Genomic DNA, 15,218 nt, shown 5'->3' on the forward strand with positions numbered 1-15,218 from the left:
TCGGGTACTGATCTTCCACCATCGAAGTGGTCATGTCATAAGTGAAAGGGGTAGAATTAGACCATTCGGCCCATCGAGTCTCCTCCGCCATTCAATCATGGCTGATCTATCTTTCCCACAACCCCATTCTCCTGCCTTCTCCCCATAACCTCTGACACCCGTACTAATCAAGAATCTATCAATCTCTGCCTCAAAAATATCCACTGACTTGGCCTCCACAGCCGTCTGCGGCAATGAATTCCACAGATTCACCACCCTCTGGGGTGCTGCCAGTGCTTTAACGTGGCAATTTGACTCCTGGACGATTGAAAGGCTTTCTTTACGAGCTGAATGTTTTGGCGTGAGGGGCGTGCGTGGAAATGTCCCGTAGCACAGATGCACCACTGTGATATAAGACACTGTACTTGCAAAGAGACAGTGAGAGACAGCTGACAGAGAAAGTCAGAACTGGCAAGGCTAAGCCCTGGGCACCACAGCTATGCGCTCAAATTATTTTTAAAGACCTCCAGAACAGAATCTTTGCAAAAAAAGTGGATTTGAAACCAAATGCTCCAACGCATATATAAATTTGTTTTACAGTCTTGTAAAACCTTGGTAGTGAAAGATGGTGCCACGCAGTAAAGATATCAGTCCGCTTGGCCCCTCCCTGCGAACATACTGCCAGATGAATACAGTTAGTAGCTACACAGAAGCAAACTGTGTCGTGCATCCTTAAAATAGATTTATACCGCATTGGGATTGGATTGCACGAAGATTACTTGATTCGGTACAGTTTTTCCCCGAGTGGCTTCCAAAATAGCAGAGGGGATTATAGGCGTAAGCTGTTAATGCACTACTCGAAATAAAGTGCTGCGAGCTTGTTGGAAGTGTACAATGCACCTCTTTTATTCAGAGATGGGCAATGTGTGTGAGCATTAGCACCGGGGCTGGCACCGTTCACAACAGGAGTGCACAATGCAGCTCTTGTGCCCGCTGACTGGCGTAAAATAATGCCAGGACCCTTAATGGCAAGAGGCAAGAATCGAGAGTGTTTTATTGTCATGCGTCACAGGCAGAACAATGACATTCTCACTTGCAGCAGCACAACACAATATGTAAACATAGTACACTGTAAACGATTCAGAGGGCGGTGGAGGCCGGTTCTCTGGATACTTTCAAGAAAGGGCTCTTAAAGATAGTGGAGTCAGGGGATATGGGGAGGGCAGGAACGGGGTACTGATTGGGGATGATCAGCCATGATCACATTGAATGGCGGTGCTGGTTCGAAGGGCCGAATGGCCTACTCCTGTCTAAGAAACAGTTAGACAGGTACATGGACAGCCATCGATAGTCCCTGCCTCAACTCCTCCAGCAGCTTGTTCCATACACCCACCACCCTTTGTATAAATAATGGCCATCAGATTCCTATTAAATCTTTCCCCGCTTGCCTTAAACCTGTGTCCTCTTGTTCTCGATTCCCCTATCCTGGACAAGAGACTATGAGTTTATGAGTTTATCCATCTATTCCTCTCACAATCTTACACAGCTCCATAGGATATCCCCTCATCCTCCTGCGCTCCAAGGAATAGAGTCCCAGCCCACTCAACCTCTCCCTGTAGCTCACACCGTCTAGTCCTGGCAACATCATAGAAACATAGAAAAAGTAGAAAATTGGTGCAGGAGGAGGCCATTCGGCCCTTCGAGCCAGCACCGCCATTCATTGTGATCATGGCTGATCGTCCCCAATCAATAACCCGTGCCTGCCTTCTCCCCATATCCCTTGATTCCACTAGCCCCTAGAGCTCTATCTAACTCTCTTAAATCCATCCAGTGATTTTGCCTCCACTGCCCTCTGTGGCAGGGAATTCCACAAATTCACAATTCTCTGGGTGAAAAAGTTTTTTCTAACCTCTGTCTTAAATGGCCTCCCCTTTATTCTAAGACTGTGGCCCCTGGTTCTGGACTCGCCCAACATTGGGAACATTTTTCCTGCATCTAGCTTGTCCAGTCCTTTTATAATTTTATATGTTTCTATAGGATACCCCCTCATCCTTTTAGACTCCAGTGAATACAAGTCTTTTCAATCTTTCCTCATATGACAGTCCCACCATCCCAGGGATCAATCTTGTGAAACCACGCTGCACTGCCTCAATCACAAGGATGTCCTTCCTCAAATTAGGAGACCAAAACTGTACGCAATACTCCAGATGTGGTCTCACCAGAGCCCTAAAGAACCTCTTTACTCCTATACTGAAATCCTCTTGTTATGAAGGCCAGCATTCCATTAGCTTTCTTCACTGCCTGCTGTACCTGCATGCCAACTTTCAGTGACTGGTGTACAAGGACATGTCTCGCTGCACCTCCCCCTTACCTAACCTAATCCCATTGAGATAAGATCTGGTACATCCTCGTACATTTTAGAAACATAGAAACATAGAAATTAGGTGCAGGAGTAGGCCATTCGGCCCTTCGAGCCTGCACCGCCATTCAATATGATCATGGCTGATCATCCAACTCAGTATCCCGTACCTGCCTTCTCTCCATACCCTCTGATCCCCTTAGCCACAAGGGCCACATCTAACTCCCTCTTAAATATAGCCAATGAACTGGCCTCAACTACCTTCTGTGGCAGAGAGTTCCAGAGATTCACCACTCTCTGTGTGAAAAAAGTTTTTCTCATCTCGGTTTTAAAGGATTTCCCCCTTATCCTTAGCTGTGACCCCTTGTCCTGGACTTCCCAACATCGGGAACAATCTTCCTGCATCTAGTCTGTCCAACCCCTTAAGAATTTTGTAAGTTTCTATAAGATCCCCTCTCAATCTCCTAAATTCTAGAGAGTATAAACCAAGTCTATCCAGTCTTTCTTCATAAGACAGTCCTGACATCCCAGGAATCAGTCTGGTGAACCTTCTCTGCACTCCCTCTATGGCAATAATGTCCTTCCTCAGATTTGGAGACCAAAACTGTACGCAATACTCCAGGTGTGGTCTCACCAAGACCCTGTACAACTGCAGTAGAACCTCCCTGCTCCAATACTCAAATCCTTTTGCTATGAAAGTTAACATGCCATTCGCTTTCTTCACTGCCTGCTGCACCTGCATGCCTACTTTCAATGACTGGTGTACCATGACACCCAGGTCTCGCTGCATCTCCCCTTTTCCTAATCGGCCACCATTTAGATAATAGTCTGCTTTCCTGTTTTTGCCACCAAAATGGATAACCTCACATTTATCCACATTATACTGCATCTGCCAAACATTTGCCCACTCACCCAGCCTATCCAAGTCACCTTGCAGTCTCCTAGCATCCTCCTCACAGCTAACACTGCCCCCCAGCTTAGTGTCATCCGCAAACTTGGAGATATTGCCTTCAATTCCCTCATCCAGATCATTAATATATATTGTAAATAGCTGGGGTCCCAGCACTGAGCCTTGCGGTACCCCACTAGTCACTGCCTGCCATTGTGAAAAGGACCCGTTTACTCCTACTCTTTGCTTCCTGTCTGCCAGCCAGTTCTCTATCCACATCAATACTGAACCCCCAATGCCGTGTGCTTTAAGTTTGTATACTAATCTCTTATGTGGGATCTTGTCGAAAGCCTTCTGGAAGTCCAGATACACCACATCCACTGGTTCTCCCCTATCCACGCTACTAGTTACATCCTCGAAAAATTCTATAAGATTCGTCAGACATGATTTACCTTTCGTAAATCCATGCTGACTTTGTCCAATGATTTCACCACTTTCCAAATGTGCTGCTATCCCATCTTTAATAACTGACTCTAGCAGTTTCCCCACTACCGATGTTAGACTAACTGGTCTGTAATTCCCCGTTTTCTCTCTTCCTCCCTTCTTAAAAAGTGGGGTTACATTTGCTACCCGCCAATCCTCAGGGTACATCTTCTCTGTACCTTTGCCAACTTTTGTGGCGTGCTAACCGGTCAGCGAAAAGACAATACATGATTACAATCGAGCCATTTACTGCACTCATGGGGTCATAAAGACATAAGGAATAGGAGTAGAATTAATCCATTCGGCCCATCAAGTCTACTCAGCCATTCTTTCATGGCTGATCTATCTCTCCATCCTAACCCCATTCTCCTGCCTTCTCCCTATAACCCCTGACATCTGTACTAATCAAGAATCTATCTATCTCTGCCAATCTATCTCTGCCGCAAGAAATTTCTCCTCATCCCCTTCCGAAAAGAACTTCCTTTAATTCTGAAGGGATAAAGCACTTGTTCCGATGAATTCTGCTTTTGAAAAAGTGACTTTATTTTACTCTATGAGTGGGTATTCGACATGAAATGACAGCGTTCATTATTTTGCACCACAGGGATTGTACATCACATAACCATGGAGAAAATATCACGGAGAGATTTTGAGAAACAGATCAATCTTCGGTCTTTCAAGTTCTTCACAAGGACCACTCAGAGTAAGTAAAACAACACAAAGTCTTCAAATCCCAACGCTAGTGGAATAAACTGTATTGTTTGAAGTGCCGGAGTTTATGAATATGATGACTGTTCTACCAGTTGTGAAATGCTATTGTATATTATTGTCAACATTAAGACCTCCCCTCTCTCTCTCTCCCTCCCTCCCCCCTCCTAGTTCTCCGACTAGTTTCATTGCCCTCCTGATTAAATATTACTGATTGCACACCTCGTGGTCTCCTTCCCCTCAGCTAGCAGTGTGCCATTCTACATTTCCTTGATCATCTCGTTCCCTTTGATCTGTGTTTTCACACCTTACCCTTCCCCATCTACATGTCTCCCTCTCCCCTGACTCTCAGTCTGAAGAATGGTCTCGACCCGAAACGTCACCCATTCCTTCTCTCCAGATTGTGTCTATTTTAAGACTAGACATTGCAGATTGAGGGTGGCACTGTGGCACAATGGTAGAGTTGCTGCCTCACAGCGCCAGATACCTGGGTTCTATCCTCGATTCCCCTACTCTGGGTAAAAGACTCTGTGCGTCTACCCGATCTATTCCTCTCATGATTTTGAACACCTCTATAAGATCTCCCCTCATCCTTCTGCGCTCCATGGAATAGAGACCCAGCCTACTCAACCTCTCCCTATAGCTCACACCCTCTAGCCCTGGCGACATCCTCGTAAATCTTCTCTGAACCCTTTCAAGCTTGACAATATCTGTCCTATAACATGGTGCCCAGAACTGAACAAAATATCCTAAATGCGGTCTCACCAACGTCTTATACAACTGCAACATGACCTCCCAACTTCTATACTCAATACTCTGACTGATTAAGGTCAAGACTCATCTCCTTCCTAAGGGAACATCCTTTAATATTGAGGTTATGGCCTCTGGTCCTAGATTCTCCCACTAGTGGAAACATTCTCTCATCACTTATGTACAGTTCATGGAATAGCCAATAGACAATAGACAATAGGTGCAGGAGTAGGCCATTCAGCCCTTCGAGCCAGCACCGCCATTCAATGTGATCATGGCTGATCATCCCCAATCAGTACCCCGTTCCTGCCTTCTCCCCATATCCCCTGACTCCGCTATATTTAAGTCAAGTCAAGTCAAGTTTATTTGTCACATACACATACGAGATGTGCAGTGAAATGAAAGTGGCAATGCTCGCGGACTTTTGTGCAAAAGACAAACAACCAAACAACCAAACAAACTATAAACACAATCATAACACACATATTCTTTTACATAATCAATAATGGAAGGAATTCCCAAACCAGATGGTAATGTTCCCGGACAAGATGCTTTCCACCGCCGCTGCGTAGAAGCACTGGAGGATCCTCGGAGACACTCTGAATTTCCTCAATTGCCTGAGGTGGTAAAGGCGCTGCCTTGCCTTACTCACGAGTGCTGAGGCGTGTGATGCCCATGTCATATCCTCGGAGATGTGGACTCCCAGATATTTAAAACAGTTCACCCTATCCACAGGATCCCCATTTATCCTCAATGGAGTGTACGTCCTCGGATGATGTGCCCTCCTAAAGTCCATGATCAGCTCCTTCGTTTTTTTGATGTTCAAGTGGAGGCTGTTATCCTGGCACCAGAGTGCTAGACCAGCCACCTCCTCCCGGTAGGCCTTCTCGTCGTTGTCTGAGATCAGGCCCACCACCACAGTGTCATCAGCAAACTAAAAGCCCTATCTAACTCTCTCTTGAAAGTATCCAACGAACCGGCTTCTATCTCCACGGCAGAGAATTCCACAGACTCACAACTCTCTGTGAGAAAAAGTGTTTCCTCATCTCCGTTCTAAATGGCTTACTCCTTATTCTTAAACTGTGGCCCCTGGTTCTGGACTCCCCCAACATCGGGAACATGTTTCCTGCCTCTAGCGTGTCCAAACCCTTAACAATCTTATATGTTTCAATAAGATAACCTCTCATCCTTCTAAACTCCAGAGTGTACATGCTCAGCATATGACAGTCCCACCATCCTGGGAATTAACCTTGTAAACCTACGCTGCACTCCCTCAATAGCAAGAATGTCCTTCCTCAAATTAGGGGACCAAAACTGCACACAATACTCCAGGTGTTATCTCACTTGGGCTCTATACAACTGCAGAAGGACCTCTTTGCTCCTATACTCGACTCCTCTTGTTATAAAGGCCAACATGCCTTTTATAGGTACAGGAGTAGGCCATTCAGCCCTTCGAGCCAGCACCGCTATTCAATGTGATCATCCCCAATCATGATTGCAGAATGTTGCAGAGAAGTAATGTGCATTGTTGTCTCTCATTCATTTCTTAGGTCGATGGAAAATCTTCAAGGAGGGGGAAGAGCAAATCAGCGACCGATGTATGAACCAAGGGTGTAAAACAGAGTTGGAGGATTTGCTGAAGGTTTTACAGTTGAACAAGTCGGAGAAGGGGCAGTGCTGAAGTAGGGAGGACTGGGAGCAGAGGACGTTGAGGATCGGCAATGTGAGAATGTGACTCTGCCCCCCTGAGAATCAAGCCTGTAGCTGGACTGCAGTATGGCTCTGTTCAAAGCCTGAACAGCACCCTGAAAAAAACAACATGTGCATCACGAGAGAAGGAAGAAAGGGTTAAGAAATTGAAGATAGACGCAAAAAGCTGGAGTAACTCAGCGGGTCAGGCAGCATCGCTGGAGAAAAGGCATGGGTGACGTTGCAGGTCGAGACCCTTCTTCAGACAGACTCGGCTAACAATGGCCTGGTTCGTTTATCATCGTTACATTTTTTGCATATCTTTCATTCGTTTGTTCAATATCTCACTACATCACGTATAGATCTCACGTTTCCCTTTCCCCTGACTCTCAGACCGAAGAAGGGTCTCGACCCGAAACGTCACCTACTCCTTTTCTCCACTGAGTTACTCCAGCCTTTTGCGCCTATCTTCGGCTTACACCAGCATCTGCAGTTCTTTCCGACACAGTTAAGAAAGTGAAATCTTAGCATTATTCTTTCTTTACGATGAGGAAGAGTGCCTTTGAAGATGGAAAGAGAAATGGAGAGTGGGCCGAGTATGTATTTATTTGTATTATAAAACACTATTGAAATTACTAATGTGATCTTAATTCTTAGAGTGCAATTAGCCTTCCATTTTATTTGTGTTAATATCCATCATATGTAATGCTTATCTTGGTCTTATGTAAAGTCTCATTATCCAGTCCGCAGAATACGTTGACATTAACCTTGAAGGAATTTGTACTTTATTTATGTACTGACGTCGTTTCATGCTACGTTTTTTGAAACTAATAAAATATAACCAATCTTACAAAGTTCTCTTGTCATTTTAATGTATGCAGAATCATGGCATGTTCAGGCAATATAAAGTTATGAGAGGCCTAGATTGGGTAGAATTTTATTTCCCAGTGTACATATGTCAACTCCCCCTCCCACTCCGTATCCGACCTCTCTGTCCTGGGTCTCCTCCATGGCCAGAGTGAGCAACACCGGAAATTGGAGGAACATCACCTCATATTCCGTTTGGGGAGTCTGCATCCTGGGGGCATGAACATTGAATTCTCCCAATTTTGTTAGTCCTTGCTGTCTCCTCCCCTTCCTCAGCCCTCCTGCTGTCTCCTCCCATCCCCCAGCCTTCGGGCTCCTCCTCCTTTTTCCTTTCTTCTCCCTCCCCACCCCCCATCAGTCTGAAGAAGGGTTTAGGCCCGAAACGTTGCCTATTTCCTTCGCTCCATAGATGCTGCTGCACCCGCTGAGTTATCCAACTTTTTTGTGTACCTTCAATTTTCCAGCATCTTCAGTTCCTTCTTAAATACATACGTCAAAGATTGGCTAAGACGAGCATTGCTTTACAATGAGAGAGGAAAAGTTTAAAGGAGATATACGGGGCAAGTTTTTTTACACAGCGGATATGATGGGTGCCTGGAACACATTGCTAGATGTAACGGTGGAGGCAGACATGACAGTGGCGTTTAAGAGGCTTTTGGATAGGCACTGGGCCTGTACTCGTTAGAGTTTAGAAGGATGAGGGGGTACCTCATTGAAACTTACCGAATAGTGAAAGGCCTGGATAGAGTGGATGTGGGGAGGATGTTTCCACTAGTGGGAGAGTCTAGGACCAGAGGATATAGGCTCAGATTTAAAGGATGTTCCTTTAGAAAGGAGATGAGGAGAAATTTCTTTAGTCAGTGGGTGGTGAATCTGTGGAGTTCATTGCCACAAAAGGCAGTGGAGGTCAAGTCAATAGATATTTTTAAGGTAGAGATAGATAGATACTTGATTAGTACGGGTGTTAGGGGCTATGGGGAGAAGGCAGGAGAATAGGTTAGGAAGGAGAGATAGATCAGCCATGATTGAATGGCGGAGTAGACTTGATGGGCCGAATGGGCTAATTGTGCTCCTATCACTTATGAACATGAACTTATGGATATGCAGGGAATGGACGGAGATGGCTGAGATGAGTTGATCCTAGCACCATGTTCGGCATGGACAGTGTGGGCCGAAGAGCCTGTTCCTGTGTTGCACTGTTCTATCTTCAATTTAAGAGTCACGGAGTCATTGAAACAGCATAGAAACATCAGTGAGTCAATACCAACCCGCCCATTTACTCTAATATTAATCCCTTTTTAAAATTCACCCCACAATCTTGTGAAGCCACCTCATGATCCTGACCTGGGGTGCTGCCTGTACAGAGTTTTCACATTCTTACTGTGACCTGGGTGGGTTTTCTCCAGGTGCTCCGGTTTCCTCCCACATTCCAAAGATGTGCAGATTTGTAGGTTAATTGTCTTCTGTATGTTTTTTGCATGAATGAGAGCTATTGTAGAGGTGATTGTTGGTTAGTACAGACGCGGTGGGCCGAAGGGCCTGCTTCCGCGCTGTATCTCCAAACTAAACCTTAGTTTCATTCTGTCCTTTAGCCCTCCTTGTGTGGAGTTTGCATTCTTCTTATGTCCGGGCTGTCAGAGGTTATGGGGAGAGGGCAGGAGAATGGGGTTGAGAGAGAAAGATAGATCAGCCATGAGTGAATGGCGGAGTAGACTTAATGGGCCAAATGGCCTAATTTGCTCCTATCGACTATGAACAATATGTCAAAAGAAACCAACACGGTCATGTTCATAATTGATTCATTATGGCCATTCGGCCCATCAAGTCTACTCTGCCATTCAATCATGGCTGATCTATCTTTCCCTCTCAACCCCATAAGTTAACTTATAGATCTAAAGAAACCAAGGTTCAGATAAGCAGTAAGTAAATACAATAGACAAATCAAAGTTCAAGTGTTCGCAGTGTTTAATTGTTGTATGGACTGCCACAGGATGAATGAAAATCTTACTGGCACCACTCTTACTGGTGAAGTCTCTGCCTCAGAGGGCGGTGGAGGCCGGTTCTCTGGATGCTTTCAAGAGAGAGCTGGATAGGGCTCTTAGAGATAGCGGAGTCAGGGGATATGGGGAGAAGGCAGGAACGGGGTACTGATTGGAGATGATCAGCCATGATCACAGTGAATGGAGGTGCTGGCTCGATGGGGCGAATGGCCTCCTCCTGCACCTATTGTCTATCGTCAAAGCCCTCAGTCCATGCAAATTTTAGACCTCTCCAAACCAATAATAAGCAAAAAACACTCCATCCCGACCTAAGAAAAGCAGCCACCTCAGAAAGAGGAACCCATTTATTTTCCATATTTTGAAAACAAAAGCAGCCAAGTTAGGATTTATTATTATCATGGCAAAGGCATTATATGTGATCGTACTGGAATTGATTTATATCACAGTCGCAAACAAATCCAACGTGTGGGCCAAGATTTTATCTTGAAGAAAACAATGGGCAAACTTTGCTCCAGAAATGGAGCAGAAATCGGCAGTGAGGCTTTCTGGCCTCTGTTGCTGTCTGGTGGAACTGCTGGCTCCGGCACCAGTGATTGTTAAGGGCCTGTCTCACTTTCACGACCTAATTCACGACCTTTTTTACTCATGGACATTTTTCATCATTTTGAAAAAAAGCCCCGACCTACTTGATGCCACGAGTACCTACGACTAGCATCATGACCTACCTATGACCTACCTACGACCTCGTGACGACCATGCTGCGAGTATGAGTCAAGGGCAAACTCGGCAGAGGTCGTGAATTAGGTCGTGAAAGTGGGACAGGCCCTTTACTTTGGTTTGGTGTGGTTTGGTCTGGTCTGGTCTGGTCTGGTCTGGTCTGGTCTGGTCTGGACTGGGCTGGACTGGACTGGACCGAAGATAGACACAAAACGCTGGAGTAACTCAGCAGGACAGGCAGCATCTCCGGAGAGAAGGAACAGGTGACGCTTTGGGTCGCGACCATTCTTTGGTATGGTTTGGTTTCATTCGTCAGTTCAAGTCAGTTTATTGTCACGTGTACCAAGGTAGAGTGAAATGATTTTGTTGCGTGCTAACGAATCAGCTGATGGACATAAAAACATAGGTGCAGGAGTAGGCCATTCGGCCCTTCGAGCCAGCACCGCCATTCAATGTGATCATGGATGATCATCCACAATCAGTACCCCGTTCCTGGTTTATCCCCAGATCCCTTAATTCCGTTAGCCCTAAGAGCTAAATCTAACTCTCTTGAAAACATCCGGTGAATTGGCCTCCACTGCCTTCTGTGGCAGAGAATTCCACAGATTCACAACTCTCTGGGTGAAAAAGTTTTTCCTCATCTCAGTCCTAAATGACCTACCCCTTATTCTTAATTGTGACCCCTGGTTCTGGACTCCCCCAACATGGGTGAACATTTTTTCTGCATCTAGCCTGTCCAATCCTTTAAGAATTGTATATGTTTCTATAAGATATCCTCTCATCCTAAATTCCAGTGAACATAAGCCCAGTCGATCCATTCTTTTGATTCGATCCAGGACAATGTATGATTACAATCGAGCCATTTACAGTGTACATGATAATGTTTGGGGCAAGAAAGAGCCAGTAAAGCGAATTTAAGATAGTCCAAGGGTCTCCAATGAGGTAGATAGTTGTACAGGACATCTCTCTAGTTTGTTAGGATGGTTTGGTTGCCTGATAATAGCTATTGCAGCACGAGGAATCTTGAATCCGCATTGCCAAATCATTGCACATGGGATATGGGAACAATTCACATCTGCGTTCATAGGCTTGGCTTAGTTTAGTTTAGAGATACAGCGCGGAAACAACTCTACGGACCACCAAGTCCGCATCCATCCCGCACACTAGCATTATCCTACACACTAGGGGTAATTTACAATTCAATATGATCATGGCCGATCATCCAACTCAGTATCCTGTACCTGCCTTCTCTCCATACCACCTGATCCCTTTAGCCACAAGGGCCACATCTAACTCCCTCGTAAATATAGCCAATGAATTGGCCTCAACTACCCTCTGTGGCAGAGAATTCCAGAGATTCACCACTCTCTGTGTGAAAATGTTTTTCTCATCTCGGTCCTAAAGGATTTCCCCTTTATCCTTAAACTGTGACCCCTTGTTCTGGACTTCCCCAACATCGGGACCAATCTTCCTGCATCTAGCCTTAAGAATTTTGTAAGTTTTCTATTAGATCCCCCCTCAATCTTCTAAATTCTAGCGAGTACAAGCCAAATCTATCCAGTCTTTCTTCATATGAAAGTTCTGACATCCCAGGAATCAGTCTGGTGAACCTTCTCTGTACTCCCTCTATGGCAAGAATGTCTTGAATCTGTCAATCATGAATCATGAATCTGTCAATCTCCACCTGAAAAATAACCCCAAACAGCTTTGTATTGCCTCAAAGAATGTCTCAAATGAAGCAGTGGCCTATTATGCTTTTTGTTAGTGGCCAGGCTAATAGTCTTTCTTTTAAACGTAGCATTCCCATCTCTGAGAAAAAGGTTGCAGCATTAAATCTTTACCACATACAAAATTTACAATGTTCCATGTTAACATTAGAATTAAAGGACGTTCCTTTAGGAAGGAGATGAGGAGGAATTTCTTTAGTCAGAGGGTGGTGAATCTGTGGAATTCTTTGCCACAGCAGGCTCTGGAGGCCAAGTCAATGGAGAGTTTTAAGGCAGAGATAGATAGATTCTTGATTAGTACGGGTGTCAGGGGTTTATGGGGAGAAGGCAGGAGAATGGGTTTAGGAGGAAGAGATATATTGAATGGCGGGGTAGACGATGGGCCGAATGGCCTAATTCTGCTCCTATCACTTGTGATGTTGTGACCTTATGACATCCATGAGTTTTGAATGCACATAACATCTACAGGTTTGGCCTCCTGATCAGCTGGGGTGAAGATGGTTAAAGCATTGAAGTGTTGCTGTTCGCATCTCGCACAATGTTTATTTTGATGAGAATTCTTTCAATAATTTACATTGCTCCAGCTTAGTTTAGTTTAGTTTAGAGATACAGCGTGGAAACAGGCCCCTTGTTCCACCGAGTCCTCGTCGACCGTCGATCCCCGCACATTAACACTGTCCCACACGGACTGGGGGCAATTTTACATTTTATACCAAGCCAAGCCAATTAGCCTACAAACCTGTTCACCCACCTTTGGAGTGTGGGAGGAATCCGAAGATCTTGGAGAAAGCCCACGCAGGTCACGGGGAGAACGTACAAACTCCGTACAGACAGCGCCCGTAGTCAGGATCGAACCCGGGTCTCTGGTGCTGTAAGGCAGTAACTCTACCGCTGCGCCACCGTGCCACAACTAGAAAGGATCTTTTAAAAAACCTATTATAGACCTTGAAGTATAATATATAATCATCGGTATTTTCAGCGGTACAGTTGTGTTTATGTATATACAGTTAAAGGGGAGGAGGTGTTTTTCAATTCAACTTGACCCAGTTAGTATTTTATTTACAAACTGCCTCAACCACCACTTCTGGCAGCTCGTTCTTTATACCCACCACACCCTGAGCGAAAATGTTGCCCCTCGGGTTCCTTTTAAACCTTTCCCCTCTCATCTCAAACCTAAACCTATGCCATTTGGTTCTTCGAAGATAGACACAAAATGCTGGAGTAACTCAGCGGGACAGGCAGCATCTCTGGAGAGAAGGATTGGGTGACGTTTTGGGTCGAGACCCTTTTTTCATTTGATTCTTCATTCCCCTACTCTGGGTAAAAGACTCTGGCCTTCAAGATTTTATCCACATCAATTAAAGGTGGCGTGGCAGTAAAGTTGCTGCCGTACAGCGAGCGTCAGACACCCGGGTTCGATCCTGGCAACGGGTGTTGTACGTTCTCCCCGTGACCCTTGTGAGTTTTAAGGTCATTAGTGATAGGAGTAGAATTAGGCCATTCGGCCCATCAAGTCTACTCCGCCATTCCATCATGGCTGATCTATCTCCCTCCCGACCCCATTCTCCTGCCTTCTTTCCCTAACCCCCAACACCTGTACTAATCAAACCTGTACTAATTTCTCCGAGATCTTCGGTTTCCTCCCACACTCCAAAGACGTGCAGGTTCGTAGGTTAATTGGCTTGGAATAAATGTAAAAAAAGTCCCTAGTGTAGGATGGTGTGAATGTGCGGCGATCGCTGGTCGGTGCGGACTCCGTGGGCCGAAGGGCCTGTTTCGGCGCTGTACCTGTCAATCTTAAAAACTAAATCTAAAGCATCCCTCACCCTCCTGCGCTCCAAGGAATAAAGTCCCAGCCTGCCCAACCTCTCCCTGTAGCTCAGGCCCCGAGCCGTACACTGTTGTTTATGTATATAAAAGGAGAAGAGGTGCATTCCAAATCAACTTGGCCCACTTAGTATTTTGCCTCACAAACTGAAGCCAACTTTTTGACTCAGCTGAAAGCCTTGACCTGACCTTGAAAAAATATCTGGCTGATCCGCCATTTGGAAATGACTTCACCAAAAAGTCAAGGGCATGATTCTGGCAGTGGGGCCACAGTTTGCTTCTATGAAAACAAGTTAATGACTTCAGAGCGTCCACACACAGACTGTCATATAATGACTTTATTTATCCTGCGTGCATTCATTTGGAAGTCCAAAAGCGAATAATTGCAGCAAATTGCTGAAAAAACACGTAATCTCAATTTGTCAGTATTTTGGTTTAATTTAACACTGTACTTGGAGTGAGACGTTACAACAGAGTGTCTGTTATCCGTATTAACCTTGTATATTTTTAAATGATAATTGCAAAATTAGATTGTGAGGTTTTTTTTCAAATTTATTTTTCAAATTCAACCCACCCCTACTCTGGGCAAAAAACGATAAGGGTAGATAATGTTGAAATGTTCCTATGCACTGCGCCACAGAAAAACAGGACCATTTTGCTGGCTGTGATTAATGCCCTTGGCTTATTCCCGACTCTGGGCATGCTGTCAGGAAAATGACAATCCGTGAAAAGCCACACATTTCCCTAAAAGGTGTTCCTTTGGATATCTCCAAATAAGCAGCTCTAGAATGAAACAAAATGTACAAGAGAACTTTTTCACCTCTGTTAGTTTCGAGAGCAGTGGATGGGAACGAAGGGAAAACCAGGCCCTCCTCCGAGTCACGGTTATGGTTATGGGGTCGTACAGCACGGAGGCCGGCCCTTCAGCCCAACCCGTCCCTGCTGACCAACATGCCCCCGCCTAAGTTTGGTTTAGTTTAGAGATACAGCATGAAAGCAGGCCCTTCAGCCCACCGAGTCCATGCTGACCGAAGATCCCCGCACACTTGCACTATCCTACGCACATTAGGGACAATTTACAATTATACCAAGCCTGCCTTCCCGCTTGTCCAATTTGCCTGCGTTTGGCCCATAATCCCTCTAAACCTTTCCCATCCAGTTACTTTTCCAAGTGTTTTTTAGGGAGGCAAGGTGGCGCAGCAGTACTGTTGCTGACTTCCAAT

General features: G+C 45.3%; 1 protein-coding gene across 1 annotated transcript in view; it reads left to right on the forward strand.

The window, feature by feature from the left end:
* The window catches only part of chrdl1 (chordin like 1), a gene marked incomplete at its 5' end in the record, with an annotated part of 30,113 nt that extends 23,130 nt beyond the window's left edge, over positions 1-6,983 (forward strand). Inside the window, 2 exons of the mRNA XM_033030916.1 lie at positions 4,315-4,413; positions 6,719-6,983. Coding sequence (XP_032886807.1) covers positions 4,315-4,413; positions 6,719-6,849 — 230 coding nt within the window. The remainder of the gene's footprint in view (positions 1-4,314; positions 4,414-6,718) is intronic.
* Between the last annotated feature and the right edge of the window lie 8,235 nt (positions 6,984-15,218).

This window comes from Amblyraja radiata, chromosome 12, assembly GCF_010909765.2.
Source record: "Amblyraja radiata isolate CabotCenter1 chromosome 12, sAmbRad1.1.pri, whole genome shotgun sequence".
Lineage (NCBI taxonomy): Eukaryota > Metazoa > Chordata > Chondrichthyes > Rajiformes > Rajidae > Amblyraja > Amblyraja radiata.